Here is a 22,610-nt window from a genome sequence, read left to right on the forward strand (position 1 = left end):
GGGTTCTGTTCTGTGGGTGCCAACAGAAGCGCCTCTGACTAAATCTAGGGTGATGTTAGCTGGTGACCTAGTGACCCTGAAGAGCTTGTTTTACTTCTTATCATCAGAGCCACAGCTTGGGGATCTGTTGTTAATGCAGGGAAATCCCCACACACAACCACACACTGGTACACCTCAGAGGATTGTGGGTGTGGTCACGCCCTTGGAAGTGGTGTATAATCTGTCATGTTCAGTGATCTGTTTTCAGATCAACATACTAAAAGTAGAACTAAGGAGAATCTCAGCAGACTTTAGACTATTTCCATGCTCCTCATTAAAAAAAAATGCAATACTACATGTACATGGGATTCTGTACTTGATACTTGATCAGTCCTTTGTTCCCAGGACTCCCCCAGATGTACAGTATCTATGTCTTTCTGACCACAGGTTTCGTTTTGGCATCTCCAGCCTTCAGAACACACCCCTGCTCCTGCTACTGAGGGGAGCTTGTACTCCTTCTAGCTTTGATGGCTACGGGAGGGCACAGTGAGAAGCAGCAGGGTTGGTAGGAAGTGCTGATGCCTAGGGTGGTCATAATTACTCAGGAAGTGCTTAGCTTGCACCAGCTTTCCCACTTGGAAAGCCCAGTGTTTCTGGATCTGTGCCCTTGAGTGGTGCCTGTGACCTCGCAATGCTGGGCATTTTCTTTACTTCCTGTCAAGTTCCTTTGAGAGGGCTGAGCACTTTGCTTTCCAATGTTTGGGCCAGAGTGTGAGTGGACTCAAGGGTGAGGCTGTCCAATGGAGCCTTCTGTGATGACACAAGCTCTCTATCTGTCTTGTCTAATGCGCTGGCCACTGGCCACAGGTGACTGCTGAACTCTTGAGATGAGGCTAACACAACTGAGGAATGGAATTGTTCATTGTATTTCATTTTAGTGAACTGAATTTTGGCAACTACCATTTTGAGTTATGGCTGGAGCATCACTGCAGTGGTGATGGTACAGCTCTTGCTTAGCCCTTCGAGTTTTCCAGCTCCTGTGTTTATTCTGGACTCCGGGGCTGCAGCTAGGGAGATGCAGACTCAGTGGGCACCTGCGCTGAAATCCCAGAACTGGAGGGGGTTGGGTGGGGGGAAAGCAGGGTGCTTTATACAAATGAGATTTTCAGTCATGGAGTTTTGATTGGTGGAAAGTTTGTCAAGCAGCGATTGCTCGGGTGTTGATCCGGGCGTGGCTTGCATGTGGTTTCCTTTTCCTCTCCTGTGGGCAGGTCCTCGCAGGCCCGGGTATATATGGAGCTTGAGCCTGAGACTTGACCTAAAGCTGCCTTCTGGCTCTGGTTGTCACCCAGATTGGGGATGACTCCGTGTTTATTTTTATTATTTTATTTATCAAATTTAAAAGCTGTGCAAGATAACCCAGCCCAGATCTGCTGGATTCAGGATGTGTTTGCATCAAAATTGCCTGATCCTCATGGGGAACCTAACTGCGGTGCCCCCCCCCCCCCCCCCCCCCGTTGGTGGGATGCCCCACTTTACCTCATAAGTAAAAAGCCTTTTGACCAACCCCACAGGAAAGCTGAATACCTGTTGTCATGCTGATACGAGAAGGGTATTGCTTTTTCAATGGTTAGGGGGGAGGGATGTCCTGAGTAAATGCCATACAGGCTTTGTGGACTCCACCCCCCTCCATCAAGACACTGGGAACTACAAATCCCATGATCCCCAGAGGGAGGTTGAGACCTGAGGGTGGAGTTAAGCAGCCATGTTCTCTGTTTGGGTATTTAACTGGCCATGTGGCGGGGGTTGCTCTCTTGGCCTGACAGCGCGTGGTATTTTACCACCTCTGTGGGTCATTGGGATTTCAGGTCAGCAGAAGGGGTAGGACACATTTACGAACTTATCTCCTTCTTTTTCTCCCTTATTCTTTTCCCCACTTCCCCTTCCCTTGTAAATAAACCTTTTATCAGCCTTTTGTGTGTGCCTGCAGTTTAGCATTAATAAGTCCTCTTTAAGCACGTGGGTGAGGACCCACAGTCAGGCAACCCGTTTTATATCGGGGTTTGCCCTATAACACTTTTATTTCCTTTAATTTTAGCAAACACTGAGCTCCCGTCAGCCGTGTCTCCTTGAGTGGGTTCTGTGTCCTTGATTTCATTAAGCCGTGACTTTAGAGACTTCATGCTCACGCTGTGTGTAAATACTGAACCCTAATGACTTCCCAGGGAAGGAGGGGGAAACTTCCAAGTGTGAAGACCGTTGCACTCATCAAAACTTTTGCTTGGTTTTCTTGAGTGAGTCACCTGAAACTGGCTGTGGGTATTTTGGGCCGTTGCGGTGGTGGTTCAACCACACTGTGCTGTGGCTGTTGCTGAACTTGCCAGGACACATGTGCAGTGTGGACCCGGCACTGCTCGGCGTTGGCAGGGGAGGGTCTGAGAGGTGCTCCCCAGCTGCCATGGATATTCGGGTTCACTGCGGGGAGTGGGGATGCAGGTGACTCCTCAGGGGAAGGTGAAATGTGAAGTGACAGCACTTTCATAAACGTGATGATTTTGTATCAATGTCCTCGGAGGTTCGGGGTAGGTGGGGTATCAGAAGAAAGGAAAGGCAGCGAAGACCCACTCTGGGTTGGAAGTTTAGATTCCTAAATTAGTGCGACCGGCCACCACAAGCCAGCTGGGCTTTCCTGCCCTGTGTTCTGGAATGGCTGACCTTGGTGGCAGGGAGATTAAATTTGACTGCCCTGGGCTGGCTGGAGGGTTGGCGAGCATCAGAGGGGTTTGAGACCTTAACTTGGTGGCATCATCCAGACCCTTTTGCTCCGCCCCAGGAGTCACGTTTGCTGCACGCTTGCACCAGCAACCCCAGCCCCCTCTCCAGCAGGGATGCGTCTGTTGAAAGAGCATCTTTCCCCAGAGCCCCCCAGTCTCCATGTCTTCTATTGAGTCAGTGACTGGGACCAGGGTCCTGCTGACCTGGCTCCCCCACCTCAGAAAGCCAGTGGGGATCAGATTTTCCCCTGACCCAAAACCCTGAAGGGAGAGAGGGCTCTTGATAAAGATCACATCGCTGCCTGGGGAGGAAGCTGTGGAGCGGGAGCTGTGTACACCCAAGCACAGTTTACACTGCAGAAAATGGGCTTTTTTGAAATATCACCGCTTTCTGCACGTTGTGACCTGAGTCTCCCGATGCCCCAATTTTCCCTTCTCTTCTTTCCCCTGGTCCTTCCTTTCCCTCTTCCTTCTGCTCCACACCTCCTCCCTCTTCTCTTTTCTTCTGCTCCCCCCTTTTCTTTCTGTCACTTCCCTTTCCTTCTCCTTCCTCCCCTTCCTACTAGGTGCCCCCTCCCCCGTAGCCCCTGATGCATTGGTGGCCTAGTCATTTATTTAACTCAACTAAATGGTTCAGTGCAGACAGTTTCTCACTAAATAGATGCCTTCACCTTCGTCCCCCAGGAAGAAGAAATGCCAGATGTAGAAATTGACATTGATGATCTTCTTGACGCAGACAGTGAAGAAGAAAGAGCTTTAAAATTACGGGTAAGCAACTTTCAAAATCTAGAACCCTGGGTCCCGGTTGCTTGAATCCTTGGGTCTCCAGAGCTTGGCATGCTCTGATTCTGCCCCAGGCCAGTGGTGGCACCAGTACTTGGGTAGTTTTCAGAGAGGAAAGCAATGGCTTGCTAAGTATTCACCTTCAAACTACATCTTTGATGATGAGGAAGTACTTGGCGCACATTATGACTGTGAGTTTCTCCAGCATGACCTTGGGGAGAGAGCTGGTTCTGTGTCCAAAGATCCAGTTGCCTGAGAAGGAACTGAGACCCCACAGCTGTATGAGAGGCAGACAGGCCAAGAGAGAACTGGCATATCTAAACCCCGGACTCTCGAAACTGTGGATTATATTATTCATTAAATTAATTTCTAGAGATGATTGTTTATACCATAATTTTATTTAATGAAACTTTCTTCCACAGAGTATGCTTACCACTAGTACAACAGTGAGTGCTGAGATGTCTCATGTTTTCTTAGTCCAGAGCAATAAAATATTTATTTCTGTTCCCATAGGAGGTCATAGCCATCATTTTAAAATCTGCTTGTGGGAGTTTCTAAAACCAATTAACCTTTGACTTGCCATTGTTTTTAAAGTTCTCTGATAATTACTGTTTATGGCTGTTGGTTATCACCAATGGCAAATGATCTCTTAAAGGCAATTAAAGAGCACATTTTAATGTATTAATGTGCTTAATGTGTTAATAATTACTAGAGTCTCTTGAGTGCTGAACAGTCTCAATGTAATGATTATTGTTGGTTAATTTTGTTGGGAGATGCTGGTATCCTAATTAAGAAATAAAATATAATGCAGGTACTAGCTCCATAGAAAATATAATGACAGATTTTTTTCCTTAAAATGCAGAGCTTGAAAGGGGCCTTTGCTACCCTTTGGCTCCCAGGTGAGGGAACTGCCACCTGCAGAGTTGTGACAGCCTGGTCTGTGGTTGAGTCACTGCCAAGTCCCCCGGGCTCCCCATGTCCAGAGTGATTGTCCCTCCTCACATCCTCACGCCCCTGGCTCTCTGGCTGTCTCAACTTAATGTAGCCAGTTTATTATTAACCAGGTTGGCAGCCCAGGGGGAAGAGCGGTCTGTGTGTGTGTGTGTGTGTGTGTTCATTCTGAAGAGTGAAAGGCATTCCTGCATATGAAAGGTACAGCTTTTGGTATCTTCAGAGGGTCGAACAAATGCTGAATGTGTGATTCTGTATTGTTAATGTGAAATTTTGAGTTACCATGTTTAGCATAAAACTTTATAAAGCTGAAATTATTTTTAATTTCACTTTTAAAATTATATCAACTTTTAAAATAATAAAACTTACCTTCTGTGTATTTCATTCTAGGAAGCTCTTGTAGACTGCTACAAACCAACAGAGGTAAACAAATCACTTTTCCTAAATGCTATGTTTGAATTAAGTCAGTTTGACTGCTTTTAAAGTTTAACATCAATAAATGGGTTGCTTTTACTATATATACTAAGTAGCACGTGTTATCCTTAAATGACGTGTGTGTCTGAGTGGTACTAATGTCCTAGTTTGTACACCTAGACTTGTCTGGTTTGGGAAGACGTCAAGCCAATGGAATTGATTGTGTTTCTTATTTTTATATACAAAAATCCATTTAAAGGTAATTGTGAGAGGGTTTGGAGTCATTTTAGTAAGTTTTAAATGTATAATTAAAGAATATGATCTTTTAGTGTTGACATATGTAGTTGTAAGGAATTAAAGCCACCCCTGTCATTTAAAAGGATTGACTTCATGGGAAGACACCTTTCCTTGCATGGGAATTTCTCTGGTGTGTCAGGGTGAATAACAAAGGACACCATGTGATTAGACCAAAGCATTTAATACGTACCATAAAAACCAAAGCACGAACAATATAGAAATTAAGGATTTGGAAAATGAAGTCCTTTCGGTGTGTTCCTGTGATAAATCAGAGAAATTAGAAGGTCCATCAGATGTTTTCTGTGACATCAAACAATGATGGTAACAGTTGACTTTGAAGGGGCATAATTACAAGGTGGGAGGAAGCTTGCCTCACAGGAGTGTGTAAGATTTAAATGATGAGGATAATTGATAAGCCTTTGTTTTTAGGCCAGTTACTTATTTGAACTTTATTATTAATATTTTTCTTATTTTCCTTTATGTTGATTACTTCTTACACAGAAATTTAGTAGTCACAGAGATTTAAAATTTTAGTCTTAGTTAATTAAAAATAGTTTAATTAATGCAACACACATTTGCAGTTTTGAAAACCAAAAATACTATTAGGTTTGTAAAGAAAAAGTAGCACCACCTTTCCCATCACTCAGTTTCTCCTCCTAAAGGTATATATTTTACATTATATATTATATTTGATGCGTTTTATACAACCAACTCTTTGGTTATTTCCTTACTATATTATCTTGCTTTCCTAAATATGCCTTTATTATATTTTTTTCATTTGTTGACCTAAAGGAAAATATGATAGCTCCCTCTCTTCACACATTTCATTTCTCTTCATCCCCTCAATAAAGTTATATAGCAGTATTTTGTTAAATCAGTAGTCAAGGTTTATAATATTACAATTTAAACAAATATTTTTTTAGTACTAAGCCAAACAGTGAAATAAGGCAGTGACTCCTTTCTGTTATAGATCTTTGTTTTTCCTGGAATTCATAACTACTGTCTTTTATTCATAAAAGACATAGAATTCATAACTGTCTTTTATTTTCTCTAATACCTATTGCTACTTTTTTGTGGAACTCTCCAATGGCTTTGTCAAACCCGTAATATATTTTCTGTATGCTCAAGTACATCATTAACTTTACCCTGCCCCAGCCTTCCTTCTTAAATCCTACTCTTCATCATTTTTGTTAAGAGTGCCTCCTCTAGTAGCTTGTTGGGGAAGGATGCATAAAAGGTCAATTTCTTGGATCTTTACATGAAAATACCTTAATTGATGGCTTGGATAGTAGAGAGTTCTAAATTAAAATTATTAAAACTCAATTTTAAAGTCAATGCTGTATTGTTTTATCACTCTGGTATTAACAAGTCCATTTCCATTCTTAGGCCTTAATATGTAATATGTGACCTATTATTTTCCTTCATTAATTTTTGGGGTATCTTAGTATTTTGAAATTTCATTTGTGCTAGTGTGGGTCCTGTTCTATTCAGGTGCTGGATAATCTTTTGTCTGAAGATTTATGTCTTTTGGTTCTTCAATATTTGTCTTTTATTATTTATTATTTTTATTATTTCCCAATATTATATGTTTCTGGTTCTCCTGTTATTTAAATGCGATAGCTTCTCTATGGAAGCTCCAGTCCTTATCTTTTTCTTTTGTTGTCCACCTCCTTGATCATTTCTTCTACTTTCTCAAGGATTTCCCTGACTTGATCTAGCCCATTTACTGACATTTTGAAATTGCAATTGTCTTAATTTTAATATCTAATATAAATTTCAACTGTCTTTATTTTAGCAAATTTCAACTGTCTTCCTTTAATATCAAGATCAGAAATCTTTTTTTTTAAACTTCTTTTTTTTTAAAAAAAGATTTATTTATTTATACAAGAGCTGGGGTATAGGTCAGAGGTGTGGGAGGGTCAGAGAATTCACCAGAGACATAGCAGGGAGCAAAACAGGCAGATAGACCAAAAGCACTGCTGAGGGAAGCAACGGGCAAAACAGGAGAGGTCTGCTGTGCTATGTGGGAATCTCCCTGGCCGGCTGGGATCCAAACGGTGCTGCAGAGGCTGTGGACAGCTTCACAGCATGGCACTCAACCCACTGCGCCACTGGGGAGGCCCAAGGTCAGAAATCTTAAGATTAGAAATCTTAATTTAAAAATTAAGTACTTTTAAATATTTCTTCTTTATTCTGGAATGCATTTCATCCTTTTTTTTCCTCTTTGAAGATATTAATAAATGTTTTGTCTTCATTGCTTTTGTTATAATCATGATTCTGCTTATTGCATTGCCTCTGTTTTCTCTCATTCCCATCTCTTCCTGTCTATTTTCATGTGTCTTCACTGATTTTTGACAATACAGTCATGTTTAAGTGTTAGGAGTCAGTAAGTGAATTGCAATCTGTGCGTGTGAACACAGCTTGCCTACTGGTGGGTCTCCCTATGGAGTGACCAGGCTGCAAACTAGATTTTTGGGGGGAGGGGTATGTGTATCTAGAGCAAGAGGACTATTTAAAATGTAGATATTTGGACCTGAGGGTTGCTAGTCTGATTTTAGGCTCTCTGGAAGCAAGGATGGGAAAGAGGCAGGAGACCTAGCCATTTAACTCTTTTGGGAATATAACACCTTTATACTTAGTTGGGGAACTAATTAGGTTTAAACAATTGACTGTTTGGAGATGAATATTAAATTGTTGTGAAGAGTTAGAATAGCAGGTTGTATTCCAGAAAGGCTATGGCTTGTGCTGATGAATTAACATGTGATGTCAGAGCGGGAGGTTTTCTCTGAGAGTTGACCTGGATTGGCAGGTGTGTCCACGCCACTTACCTGCTTCATCGTTCCCTTCTCTTCATTTCTCCTCCTGGGAGGAGAAGTATGTTTTGTATGTAGGTGAAAAAGGTTGGGCTTTGAGTCCCATTCTCCCCCAGTTTTTGCAGTATCTCAGGAGCAAAATATTTACACTTATTAACAGCCATGCAATTAAATGAAAATGGGGAGTCTCACCCCTGGAATGTAAGTATCTCTCATCTCCCAGGAAGCCTATAAGATGAGTGGGTGCATAGCTGAGTGATCTTCAGAGTCCAGAGGAAGAAAGAAGGAAAAGACACTGGGCTTTATGAGTGAGTGTCATTGTGTTCTTTGTTTAGCTTTTGGTTTCTAGGAATGAAAATGGTATAAAGTGCTACAGAATTTTAGTCAAGTTCATTCTTCTATTAAATAGCCGATTCAGAAAATGTTGACTTGTTTTTATTTTGGTTTATGATGGTCATAAGAAATAGATTTTACTGGCAACTGGGTTATGATCATAAAAATAGTAGCTTATATTTCCCCAAAGCTCTATGGTTCACATCACAGTAACAAATGCTATTTTAATTAATCCTCAAAATCATGACTTGGAGTAGAGGGTTGTAGCACTTGTCTAAAACCTCACAGCAGTGAACAAAGGGGCCAGGACTGAGCCCCGAGTTTCTGACACCCAGTCTTGTGCTTGTTTCCACCCTACCAGTCTCCCTAAGCTACTTGAGTCAGCAAGACATTTAGGACATTAAAGGACGGCGATTTATCTCAACTAAATGCCTAACAATGACGTTCTTTTTAAAGCAGCTGTCTGTGGAGGTGCTATTTTTTGATCAAAGGATTTTACATGCAATTATTATGCCCCTTTGAAGTTAGAAATGTAGGGAAGATGTCTTTGCTGACTCATATACATTGATTTATAGTCTTATTGCAAAGGCAGGGTGTGTGGGGGTGGGAGGGAAGACTGAGTTTGAGTCAAGAGTCTTTGCTGGAACCAGTGCTATGGGCGTGTGATTGAGCTGAGCCCTCCATTTCCTTCTCTGTTAAAAGGAGATAGTGATAAACACCTCCCTGAGTTTAGTAAGGATTATTTGATAGTAACAGTAATAATACCGAAACAATCACTAAGCACACATTAGGCACCAGTCGAATCACATGACTTGCACTCATTCATTTAATCTTCACAGCAAAGCTTTGAGGTTGACACTGCTGTTATCAGCAAAGGCATTTGGGGTAGAGGAAAGCTGTGTCATTTGCCCAAGCTTCCGTCACTATTAAGTGGAGAAGTCAGGAAATGTTTGAAAGCACATAGCATCAAGCACATGCTAATTGAGTCTGATTCTACAACAGATAATGTTTTCCATAACATTAAATATGCCCAGTGTCCACATTCTTCAATAATAATATTTTGAGTCATTCAGTGTGAAGAATAGTCTTTTAAAAATCTGCTAATTTCACAGAATGAGATGATGTTTGGCGTGTCACTTTCTGCCATAGCTTTTGGCTCCATGGTGTCTTCCTTTCTGGGCCGCTGGCTAATATGCAAAGGAGTTGTATTTACCTATTTTGATTCTAAATCCCGAGTGTGGGGTCTTGGCATGCACATCTTTCCTGATTTGGACCCTTGAAAACAGAGCAGTAGAGTCGCCATTGCCATACTAATGTCGTAGTGATTGACTAGTAAGAACGGTGTTTTTTTCCCTTGAGTAAATGCCATTTTATTTGAGTAAGTGCCAGTGAAATACTTGATGTTAAAATAGAGCTGATTTAATGGCAGAAAAAGGATGTTTCTATATAAAGAAGAAAAGGAGGGACTTAACTGTAGTTAGGACTTGGATTTTGGTGAAAGCCTAGGCACATTGTGGGAGTGAGGGGGTGCTGGGGTGCTGTGCCAGCTGACCAGGGCAGGGAGCTTCAATTCCTGTTTTCCCACTCTTACTTTGCATGGTTTTCAAATTTTAGGATCACATGAGTACCTCCATTGTGCTGGGGTAGTGGACAGAAATTCATTTAATCTGGTCTTGAGGGCATCTGTCTTACCATCTGCCAGGGGAGTTGTCAGTCCGATCAATGGACTTTTAAAAATCTCTTTCTGTAGTTGAAGGTGGCTGTGCATTGCTTTCTGATAAGGACCAGATTTCTCTTTCTGTGCATTTATTTCATTTTGTGAAATAGAGGCTGTGCTATTGCCTGTCATCTCAGCAATCAAAGCCTATAAATTGATATGCATCATGGGCTCATGCAGGATGCTTAAGTCTGTGAGTAGGTGGTGAGAGGCATTTCTGGGTGCCAGTAATGCCGAATGCTGTAATCCAGTAATGCTGGGTCATGGAAGTGTCACGGCCATGAGACAGTGCAGGAAAGGGATGTCTGAGAGTGGTTTGCAAATAGAAAGTGACTGGTATTTCATAAAGGCAGCCTCTGTGTTCTACCCGGCTGGCAGTCGGAAGGCAGTATCTCCTTTGCTGGGATGTCACAGCGATGCATCTCACTTTCCTCAAGGGCTCGCTGGGGCTACCATCAACTCACCCTGCTCACCTCAGCTTTCTGTCCATTTAGTTTTTTAACCTGTCATATAAGACATTGTTCAATTTAAGGGCCTTCCTGGTGGTGCAAGGGGTTAAGACACAACCTATGAAGCTGTTTGCAGCCACTGCAGCATGAGTTTGATCCCCAGCCAGGGAGCTACCCACATGGCGCAGCAGACCTCTCCTGTCTCGCCCTCTGCTCCCTTCAGCAGTGTGTTTCAGTCAGTCTGCTTGTTCTGTTCCCTGCTCTGTCTCTGGTGAATCCTCTCACCGCTCGTACCTCTGGCAGCATGCCAGTTCTTGTATGCATAGATAAATAAATATTTAAAAAAAATTGTTTAATTTACATATAGATGGAAATACACGGAAGCACTCAGAATCCCTGTTCATTGGGATGATTACAGTGAAAAGAAAATATAAACTGGATATTTACAACACGGAGATTGGAAGACAAGCTCGATAATCTGCTTTGCTCTTTTTATTCATTTGCTCAATAATTTTTTTAAGGATTTATTTATTTTCTTTAAGATGTTTTAACTTATTTATTTTTGTGTGGGAGAACTGGGGTGCAGGCCAGAGGTGTGGGGGGTGAGAGGATTCATCAGAGACAGAGTGGGGAGCAGAACAGGCAGATCTGCTGAAACACAGTAGGGGAGCAGGATGCTGAGGGGAGCAGCGGGGAGACAGGAGAGGTCTGCTGCACCACCATGTGGGTCAGCTCCCTGGCTGGGGATTACACTCAGGCTGTAGAGGTGGGCCATTGCAGTGATGGTGCTTAACCCCTAGGCCACCGAGGAGGCCCCGCTCAATAAATGTTTATTGAACACCTATGCATCTGTCACTAATCTAGAGACTTAAATAAAGAAGAGAACCTGGAGGTCTATTTAAAATATTAATACAGGATCACAGTTAGTAAAGGGAAGAATTGAACTGTTCAGAGAATATTAAAATAGGAAGAGCAAGAGAGACATGTCTTTTATAAGGGGTTCAGCCCATCCTGTGGCTAAGTTAGGAGCCAAATGTTGGCCGCTCTCCTGCCCCCCTGTGACTATGCAGGGGCTTCTCTTTTGCTTTCTCCTTTTCCTAATAAACCTGTCCTTTAAAATGGAAAAACAACAACAAAAACCCCATAGATGAAACGTTGTTTTAGGGGATCTATACTTGCTAGCAAAAGCTGAACAAGCATATTTCACACCAGTTTAATCAGTTTGAGGTTATATTTTTGGAGAGGAAATATTTTTATCTGACCTCTTCTGGGATTTCTTTTTTTTTTTTAGGTTTTTTTTTTTTTTTAAGATTTTATTTTATTTACATAAGAACCAGGGTACAGTCCAGGGAGGGTGAGATGACTCACCAGAGACAGAGCGGGGAGCAGAACAGGCAGACTGACTGAAACACTGCTGAGGGGAGCAGCAGGCGAGACAGGAGAGGTCTGCCGCGCCATGTGGGATTCTCGCCAGCCGGCCGGAATTGAACCCGCGTTGCAGAGGCTGTGGACAGCTTCATATTACGGTGCTCAACCGCCTGCACCACCAGGGAGGTCCCTCTCCTGGGGTTTCAAGAGAGAATGCAGTTTGGGGCTGGATAAAGACTAGAACTTGAATGCTAGAGTGGTGAGGTGAAGGACACTCTTTAAACACTGCCACCCACAGAACATGTTTCTAAGTAGTGAAAGAGTTGGGGGCTTCCAAAGAAAGACCAGACAATCAGATGAAAATGGCTGCAGTCCTCCAGCTGCAGTCACTGGCTATCATACCCTACTAGCTTTATTCTAACTAGGCAGGTAGGTAATAAAAGTTTGTTAACCAGAAATGTGCAACTTTACCTCATTGTCCACAAGGTTTCGGCCCCAGGATGCTGGCTACTCACAGTTTCTCTAGAATTCTTCGGCACCAGGTCCCCTCTGTCCAGGGCAAAAGAGTCAGGGCATGCTAGTGCTGGCATTTGTATCCAGGTTGGTGCTTGCATCCTGTGTCCTGCCTTGTCCTTGCCTCTCTCTGGGTTCTTACTATGTGAGCACAAGCTCTACTTTGGAATATTTACAAATCTGAGTAAGATAATGTTTGTTGAGGAAAATCAGCCGAGTGATATTTTGCCAAAGATATGCAATTATGGATGACAACTCTGCATTCATTTCCTGGTCCATGCTCAGTGCTCTTTTTTTTTTTTTAATATTCATTTATTTATGCATACAACTGGGGTACAGGTCAGAGATGTAGGGGGGTGAGAGGATTCACCAGAGTGGGGAGCACAACAGGCAGACTGACTGAAATACATTGCTGAGGGGAGCAGCGGGCGAGTCAGGAGAGGTCTGCTGTGCCATGTGGGTATCTACCTGGCCAGGGATCGAACTTGTGCTACAGTGGCTGGGCATAGCTTCATAGGTTGTGTCTTAACCCCCTGCCCGACCAGGGAAGCCCCACGTTCAGCATTCTTGGCAAAGTTAGGGGCACTCCAAAAGACCATCGTTACTTCTGATACCAGCTGCAGGTTCAGGAGCCCCCAGGACCATAGTTATGTTGGATAATTTGCTAGTAGGACCCACCAAACTCAATGAAAGTTGTTATACTCTTGGTTGTGGTTTATTACAGTGAAAGGCTGTAGATGAAAATCAACCAAGGGAAAATTACTTGGGACAGTCCAGCCTCCAGCTCCCCTCCCCCGGGGAGTCATGTACAGGGCTAGTTTTCTCAGCTGAGATATGTGACAATAGGTGCAGATTATTGCCAGCCAGGGAAGTTCTCCTGAGCCTGGATATCCAGCGTTTCTGTGAACCTTAGTCACATAGACATGGTTGACAATCCATGTGGCTGGCCTCAGTATTCAGCTGATTCCATGTGACCTGGAACCCCCACCCTGAATCACAGTGTTACTCTCTAGGGTGGCCCAGGGACCCCAGCTAGACAAAACCAATTTTAATCAGGCAGGACATTCCAAGGGCTTAGAGTTCATTCCCCAGGAGCAGAGGCCAAAGGTCAGATCTCTTTTTGGGTGAGGTTAAATTCTTTAGCGCACACTCTTAGAAGCAGGATGACTATGAGAATAACAGTAATAGTGACATAAGGAAGAAAGAGCCAGATGACTCTTTATAGGCAGAGTCACGTGACTCATGCTTTTGGATGCCCCCCGGCCCGCAAAATGATTGTTATTTTTATAATAGATATGATGGAAGACATCTATTTTAAAAGGGCAGTAGACCTCTAGGTGGCTGGCATTTTCGAATGATTGATTGTGATATTATGGCCTTTTCTTTCTTCAATAAATGCAGAATGAACGATTGTTTAAAAACTAATCAACCCTACACTAAAAACAGCTCCTCGTTGTCTTCTTACATTTAGACTTATCATGACAGAAGAAAGAATATAAATTAAAGGTAATTTAAAATGACTTTGAAAAACCAATCTCAAGTAGGTTGGAAATGGGTTTCTTTCATTTTGACAGGATTCAGCTATTTGTTGTAAATAATATTCTCCCTCTTGATAATGGAATCCTTGATAAAATTACTTGAGTAATTTCATTTATTGTGATTGAATTATTTATGTTTTTTTTTAATTCTGTCTGAATTATAAGTGTATAGATTCTGTGCAACATTGGTAAGAGGGGGAAAGTTAAATGCTGCTAAGGTTGAATAGAATGGGAGCAAGAGAGTCCTGCTGTATACAAATAAAAACTAGCATTTGGGTGTAAAATAAATTTGTCTAAAAGCAGTGGTCTGAATCTCTAAAACAGATGAATGGACTGCTCTCACCAACAGAACAAATTAATCTTTAAAGGTGGATCATCAAGAAAATAAATGGACCAACCAGTGTCAATTATTTTAAGTTAAAGGAGGGGGAACCCCACCAGTAGGCAGTTAAGACTTTCAGGAATTTGTGTTGACAGAAGTGGTTGTGACAACCGCAGGTACAAACCCATAACAGATTCATAAGCCTCTTGTCAGATCATGAAAAGCAGGATCAGTTCTGGTGTGCCTTGTCATCACAGGAGCCCCTCTGAAGATAAACACCACCCTCCCATTCACCCTGCAAAAGAGGGGGAGGGTGAGCTATTTCAGTGCTGAGTGATGGTGCCCATGGTGCTGAACAATGCCTGTCACAGCAGAGAGCAAGTCCCAGCCTCCCCAGAGCAAGCACCACCCCAGAGTTGTTTGTCAGTGCCCATTGCTAATTCACCGCCTGTCCCATTGGCCTGCTGTGTAGCTGGGATATTCAAGCCAATAAAAGTTTACAATGTGATTTTTAAATGTTTTGCTAGTTAGTTGGGTCAGGACATTTGTCATTTGGAGTAGTTTTCAACTGTTGCCACCATGTTTTAAAAAGACATCTTACCTTTTCCGTGGGCCTCACTTATGTAAACTTTGGGGGATCTGGAAATTCTCTCTCTCCACTTGATCACACTTTGCCTGATTCCCACATCATCTATTGAATGCCAGGCTTTTTAGAAGATGTGTCAGGGAGCTATTAGAACTTGGGTGTCATTTTGCAGTGACACTTGGGATCTGGAGCAGGTGACCTCTGTGAACATGCATTTTTACAGCAACAGACTGGTGCATTGATTGGGGTGAGAGAGGACATGACACCCAGGGGTGTTACTGCCCCATGTGGAGCCTAGCCTTCAGAATCTCCACTTGCTGTTTCTTTTCACTTTGCCCTGTGCACTGCGGAAGGAGTGTATGGCGTTGTTTGCAAAAGCAGATTGAACATCCAGAGTTCTGCCAGGTACCTTCCGCGAGCTTGCTGGAGGGACACCGTTACTGTGTCTGTACCATCCACTGAACAGTGTTTTTAATAATGTCTTTTGAGAGGTTTTTTTAGGAAATTCTTCGAATTAAAAGGCTGAAGCATAATATGCATTTATCTCTTTAAATGACTTGAAAGATGACATAAGTGCAGTTTAATTAAGTGCCAGGCGTGGTTGTGTGGTGTCTCCTTTTCCCACTTTCCCGTGGACCATCTGGGTTCAAGCAGCGCCACAACGCCAGGGAGGGTGACAGATGACTCCCCGGGTGACCAGGGAAGGGTCCCAGACGCCTGGCCATGGTGATAATTACAGAGCTGGGGTCCATCTGCTGCCTCTGGCCCAGGCCAGCGTGGGTGGGAGGAGTGTGAGCTGAGAACCCCGGGGCCCAGAGGGACCAGTGGACAATAGCTCAGAGCTGAGAGTGGCCTCTGCGGCTGTGCCTGTGGCACACAGCAGAAACTCCGGCCCTGGGAAGGACCTTCTGTTTCTACAGCTGCTGCCAGATCCCCTCAGAAATGGACTTTGGCTTCTCTTTGTTCCTAGAAATCAGGTGACTGCCTGTTACATAAAGTCAGGTTTCCAAGCTCGCTGGAAACGTTTCTTTTCTTTCTGTTGCTTCTTTGAAAGCTCTCTCCTGTGTGCATCTGTGTGGGGGGGGGTGTATGTGCATGTGTGCATGGGTGTGTGTGCATGTGTGGTGTGTGTATGCTATGTGTGTGGGGTGCACATATGTATGTGCATGTGCATGGGGTGTGTGTTAATGTATGTGCAAGCACCTTAAGGCCCACCCTTCTCCCAGTGTTTCCCACCTTCCCTAACTCCCTCCAGGACAGCTCGCTTTCCAGTGCTTAAAGCACAACCTCTAGAACTTCCTCCATAGTATGTAGGGCCCACTGATACTTTGCACGGTTCCACCACCCCCTAAGTGATGCACAAACATTCCAGTGTGCTCTCTCTGCTCCTTCACTCAGAGCAGAGTTGAGTGAGTTAGTTGCTTCATGCTGGTGTTCCTTTCCTTTGCAAACCTTTGCTGAGTGCCTCCTGTGTATTAAGCACCTCCTGTAGGTTAAACAAAGATGAATAGAACTCTTGCCGCCAAGTAGAGGGTGACAAATATGCACATGGATTATCTTGCATGCTTTACAGCTATATAAATATTTTGCAATTTTTCTCCTTGAGCTTGCTTATTTTACCCAAATTAGATTTCTGAGATTTGCCCATGTTGACACAGGAGGCTCGTCCATTCACTGGATTGCTGTTCAGGGTTCCTACATATCAGTGTACCCTAATATATTTATCCATTCTTCTGTTGCTAGTCCCTTAGGCTTTATTGCAGTGATGCAATAAAAGAGCTATTCTTGACCTTCTATACCTACGAACGTTTCTCAAGGAATAGGCGGAAATGGAGTTGCTTTAGTGTTTGCACTGGCGGGCATGTCCACCAGCAGGATAAAAGAATTCCCTTTTCGACCTCCTTATTCCCACTTGTGGTATTGCCATACTTAGAATTTTTTTTGCCTATCTGATAATATCTCATTATTTTAACATGCCCTTTCCTGACTGTTTGCTAACCCCGAGGCAGAGCCCTCACCCCGCCCCCACCACGCATGCTTAATTGCAGCTCTTGTTTCCTGCTCTGAGAATTTCTATTTAAAATCCTTTGTCCAGTTTTAACTCATTGATGTTTTCTTGTTGGTTTGTAAGAGTCCTTTATATATTTCGGATGATATCCTTTGACCTTCATGTAGGTGGTACGTAGCTTCCTCAACCATGGAGGTTTTTTTACCACTTATATTATCTTTGTGAACTGAAATTTTAAATTTTAACTGAAGTCAGATTTTTCCTCGATGGCTCAAAGGAGGATAATTTGGTGGAGGGAAGAAGGATAAACTGTTCACCTGCCCTGGGACAGAAACTGTTCAAAGGTCCAGACAGTCAGAAGAAGGAAGCGTGACGGCAGGTGGGAGGTGGGGAGAGGGCTGGTGGGTGCTGCTGCTGTGTGAGTGAGCTCATGTGTGAGTGTGTACGTGTGTGTGCATGCGCGTGCATGATCATGCATGGATGTGAGCTTGTGTGAGTGTGTGTGCATGAGTGTATCTTTGTGAGTGTGGGGGAGGAAGGGGGAGGTAGGAGATTGGAGAAGGCCCCTGAAAGGAATGTTTTCAAGCCCCTTTCCTTTCTGCCACTCCACGCTGTGAAGAGCAAACAGAGCGGCTTGTCACCCATGGAGAGGGGAAGTCACATGGGGGAAGTGGCTTTAGAGGGGTGGATTTGGGGAGTGACTGAATTGGATAGCTGGGTGTGACCTAGACCTTGGGGAGAAGAGGTCAACGGCAGGGAGCCTGGGAGGAAGGGGTTGCAACCCTAGAGCAGGTGAGGGAGAGGCTAGTGTGGATTCCCTCAGCCTGTGGAGCCTGTCACATGAGGCCAAGGGAACCTCCACCCACAGGGGGATTATCCACTTGACCAGAGTCACTGCCATCTTTCTTGGAAGGAGCAAGGTCTGCGCTGCCCTTAACCCTCTGCCGGGAGCACCCCCGACTCACCTGCCTTCCCTGTCTGGCCCTTCCTCAGGACTCGGGAGGGTGCGAGGGGCAGGCCTGCGTTTGAATTTGTGCAGACTAGAAACCTTTTCAGTGTCATCTCAATGATGACAAAGTTGATGGTAGTATCGGGGTGTCAAGGGAATCCCCCCTGCCCTTTGGGGTCTTCTAGGCTGGCAAATAATCAAACAAGCACCAGACAGGTTGGTAAGAGAAAGGGTCATTTTAAAGTGTAACGATAACGTGTGGTCTGTGCACATGGGGGATGTCCAGCAGGACCAACTGGCTGCCCATGGGACCTTGGACTCCGCCTTTCATGGCTTAGCTAAGGTGAGGAAAGTTGAAGAAGAAAGGGGCGTCAGCGCATTTGCTGGGGAAAACGAAGGTCCTTTTTTTTTTTTTGCCTTGTCAGTAGGAGAGACATAAGGGGATTAGGGCCTCCTGGTTGCACAGCTTCTGGGGTGGCACCGAGGACCCCACCTTCCACATAGAGGCCCGTCCTTCCTACCTGAGATTGCTCTAGGCGGTTACTTCCCAGAGTCCTGCCATGTTTGTGATCCAAGGTCTTAGCTTCTGTTTCTCTGCTTTTTGCATCGCCCTAGGATTTGATTCAGTTTTCAAGACCTAGGGCCTCAGCCCCGGCAGGGGTTGATTGTCCCAGGGCAGTTCAGTGCGCTGTCTGGAAGGACTCGGCCTGCACCAGCCATGGGGACTTCTCAGCGGGGAGCAGACCCCAGGGAGCAGGTCTGGGAGGGCCTCAGCATTTGGAGGGGGGTTTGGACAGAAGCTGCTGGGGTAGTCTGACGAGATGCCACTTGTTTTGTCTTGAAATGACAGAGCAAGTATTTGTTTGCTCTAAAGAAAATTAAACTGCAGTTGTTAGCTGAAATAGTATCTTAAACCTTAGGGAGCCAAAATGGCCAGATCTTAAAAACTGGTTCAGCTAATGAAACATTTATCTTTAAGGTACAGTAGAGGAGAGAAGGGAAGGGGAGGGACCTAGAGAAGGTTCAGCCACCTAGAGCTGTGATTCTGGATTCCAGATGGATCCTGGAGGCCTTACATGACTGCAGAGCTTCGAATCTCTCCAAGTCCCTGGAACTATGACCTTCTTAGCCTGTCACGTGCTGTGTTGCAGAAGCTGTGCGTTCCGTGGAAATGGCCCTTTGGAGTTGCCTCTTTTCCTGGCCTAGTGATGTGCCCTAGGATTCTCTCGGGGTGCTCAGTTCCAAGGGCAGTCCTCCCCGGTGTCTGTGTTGCCCGTGTTTCGGGGTACTGTGTTTCTGCATTACGTCATGTCTACAAAGTGCCCACTGTGTCTCCTGCTTCTGGTGAGAAGAAGAAAAGCAAGACCTTTTAGGTTTCTCGTTGGTTTAGTTGAAAACCGCGGCTCTTGAGATGTGACTGAAGAAAATGGCCTGGTCGTGGGCCAGTGTGGTACCTGAGCATGGCTCAGGCAGGCTGGGAGAGGCCCTAGAGCGGCAGCTAGGATGTGAGCTAGGTTGGATGTAGTAAATGCACTTTTCATTCTTTTTTTCCAACTACAATGCATTTGTCAGCTCACAACCCTCAAAAAGAAGGAGCATCTGTGTTCTTGTGATTTCTTAGCTTGCTTAGCTACGCACCTTCTTATGCAAATTTAATTAACAATTTAAAATATGCATAATACAGTATATTAAGTTGTAGACATAAATTATGTGATGTAAAATTTTAAATTAATTTTTCATTAATGTTAATATACTGTAAATGCATGATGAGGCATTTAAACTTTTTCATTAGGGAGCTTTATATATAGTATGAGCAATTGTTTGAGAAAATGTTGAATTTGAATTAAATGATCCAATTACTTTTGTCTTGCAGAAGCAAGTTTTGTAGTTTAGGTACATTTTTTTTCTTAAGTGATTTTAGTCTTTGTTTTAAAGATTTTTATAAAGGTAGGTTATAAAAATAGCACAAATTACCTACCAGAGCTATTGACAAGATAAATGATAGGGTTTGTGATTTTGACCTTTGCTTTAAAAAAGAAAAAAAGGAAATCTGACATTCAAATGCTGAAATTTTTCACAGCAGCATTTGAGTAACAGACTCCACCAGCCACAAAATTGAAACTGTATGTGCAATATGTAGTATGTATGGTATAAGCCACACAGTAATCAGAAATATAATCAAAATGCATTTAACTTTACAACATGAAAATTGAATATAAGTCAGAAATTTTGGCACGCAATTGGATGAAACAGTGTTCAGAAGATTAAAGACTAGCGCCTCATTTCACGGCGGCACATGTATTCCATTTTGTCTAAGTTCAGCAATGGTGGTGGTTAAAGTGTTTATGTCCTTTGACCCACTTCTGAATAGCTCTTCAAAGGAAATAATTCAAAAGCAGATTTATGCACAAAGCTGTTAATTGTGCCATTGTTCATAATTTGAAAAAGCTAGGAACCAACCACACATCCAGTGATGGGGAAGAAGAAGACATTGTAGAGTGTGCTTAATACAGAACAATACATGTAGACAAGAAAAGATTGTATAACCCTTAAAAGTTTTTGAAACTATTAAATGTGGGGGAAAGCTTGTGACATAATGCTAAGTGAAAAAAAGAATGTATTTACACAGTCTGACCTTAATTAGGTTAAAATGTTAGTGGTTCATTCTGAGAAGTAATTGTTGCTGTTTTATATTTCCCAAGTTTTCTAGGAAAAACACATGTTACTTTCATAATTGCAAAAAGATTCTTAAAAAAAAGAAATCATGGTGGCTAATAGAATATTTAATATTTTGGCTTTTGTATGTTGGGTTGGAGAGCAGTGCAGGGGGCCGCAGGCTGAGAACCCACCACCAGGGGTTGTAAGAGGGGCTGGAGGCTGTCAGAGGGCTGTTTCTCCGGCCCCTGGAGAGGAGGGTCCTGTAGTCCTGCTCTCAGGTGGCCCCCCCGATGTGCTTTGTTCAGTCATCCACCACTTCACCCCATCAGGAAGCCCGGTGACTAGCTTGGTCTTTGACGAAGTAATTGTTGTCTAATGTTATCTTATAAACATTATCTAATAAGTGGTAGACTATTATTTTTATTTTTTTTTCAAGATTTATTTATGCATACAAGAGCTGGGGTACAGGCCAGAGGTGTGGGGGTCAAGAGGATTCACCTAGAGACAGAGTGGGGAACAGAACAGGCAGATCAACTGAAATACACTGCTGAGGGGAGCAGTGGGCGAGGCAGGAGAGGTCTGCTGCACCATGTGGGTAGCTCCCTGGTTGGCGGGGGGATCGAACTCATGCTGCAGTGGCTGTGGACAGCTTCATAGGTTGTGTCTTAACCCCTTGCACCACCAGGGAGGCCCTGACTATTATTTTTAAACATGAGGCAGCAGTGAAAGGTTCCTGAAGGTACAAAGTAGAAACTGTAAATGGGACAACCTTGGCCTCCACCTCCTGTGTGCCCCTGTGGGGCTGTTGGGGGAGCAGTGTGGATTTTCCTCTAATCTTTGGGTTGTCCCCCATGAATAGGTCATGAAATCATTTTAGTAGGGCTCCCTTTCAAAATAAAATTAAAATAGGTTAGAAAATGTCGAGTCTATTGAGTATAAAACTTGGTTCTTTAATTTTTATTCAGGTATATGTATGTTCTGAACTGTATAAAAATTTTTAAAACTGATTTGCAGTAAAAAAAGAAATTAGAAAACTCATAGTGAACTAGATTAGTGATTCTAAGTATGATTCTGGGAGATAGAAATGCCAACCCAGGGCACCCCCTCCAGATCTACTGAATCAGAAACTGTGGGTGGGACCCATACCCTGTGGCTCAGTAAGTCCCCCTGGTGCTTCCCATGCACACTCAAACCCGGGAACCCCTGGCCCAACCTTGCTACTCCAGGTGTGGTCTTGAGTTAGCACCCGCCTCACCTGGCAGCCAGCTGGAAATGCAGATTCTCAGGTCCCATCCCACAACTACTCAGTCAGAATCCACAAGCCCCCCCGGGTGATTTGTGTGCATGTAAAGGTTTATTCAGGGTTGAGAAGCACTGATCTAAATCACAGATGTTTACAGGGGTCAGTTGATCGAATCAGCCTAGTTTTCTCCCAAAAAAGAGTAGAGCATTGTGGTGTAAGTTTAGACATTCTTCATTTGTTAAAAAACATCCTTTATTGTACCAGTTGGGATAAATAATAAACTCATCAGTTTACTGTAGTGACATCAATTTGTTCAAACAGATTTATACCCACATTGTAACAGAGTGACCCCCTCAATATCCACTTTTTCTGATCTCTTTTAGGACTTTATCAAGGAGCTGCTGTCACGGATAAGGGGCATGAGGAAACTGAGCCCCCCGCAGAAGAAGGCTGTATAATTCTGGTCCATGGGGGACTCCCCAGAGACGAAGAAGGGACCCTGGGACTCGGACTTCATGAAGACTTTTCTTAAAGAATACTTGTCCTTATGAGCAACTTTTGTGGGGGGGATCTATTATACATTTATTCGAGAGTGTTCCTTTTTTGTTTTTAAGGGTTTTCGTTAGTGTCATATTTTAATAGTAACAGGGTCACGACTGTGGCTTCAGCCTGACCACAAGTCCAAGGATGGGCTGGGCTGGAGCAGGCACATCTTCTTGGAGAAATCAGAAGTTTAGGAAGGATGGTTTTCTTACACCTAGTTTTGGTAACATTTTTTAATTCAGTTGTACATTTGACTCAGTTGTCTAATGTCCCTACTTGTATATATCTACAGACAACTAAGTTAATATGTAGATGTGAGTTTTATTTCACCCTGATGGAATTAACTTGTGGTCGTCCTTTTGCTGGAGGTCA

At 43.5% G+C, this 22,610-nt stretch overlaps 1 protein-coding gene across 1 annotated transcript in view; it reads left to right on the forward strand.

The window, feature by feature from the left end:
• PPP1R14C (protein phosphatase 1 regulatory inhibitor subunit 14C) overlaps window positions 1–22,153 on the forward strand; it is a gene marked incomplete at both ends in the record, with an annotated part of 77,098 nt that extends 54,945 nt beyond the window's left edge. The window contains 3 exons of the mRNA XM_084227781.1: window positions 3,438–3,521; window positions 4,878–4,910; window positions 22,079–22,153. Coding sequence (XP_084083907.1) covers window positions 3,438–3,521; window positions 4,878–4,910; window positions 22,079–22,153 — 192 coding nt within the window. The remainder of the gene's footprint in view (window positions 1–3,437; window positions 3,522–4,877; window positions 4,911–22,078) is intronic.
• Window positions 22,154–22,610: the final 457 nt, after the last annotated feature.

Source organism: Talpa europaea (genome assembly GCF_964194135.1).
Source record: "Talpa europaea genome assembly, chromosome: 2".
Taxonomy (NCBI): domain Eukaryota; kingdom Metazoa; phylum Chordata; class Mammalia; order Eulipotyphla; family Talpidae; genus Talpa; species Talpa europaea.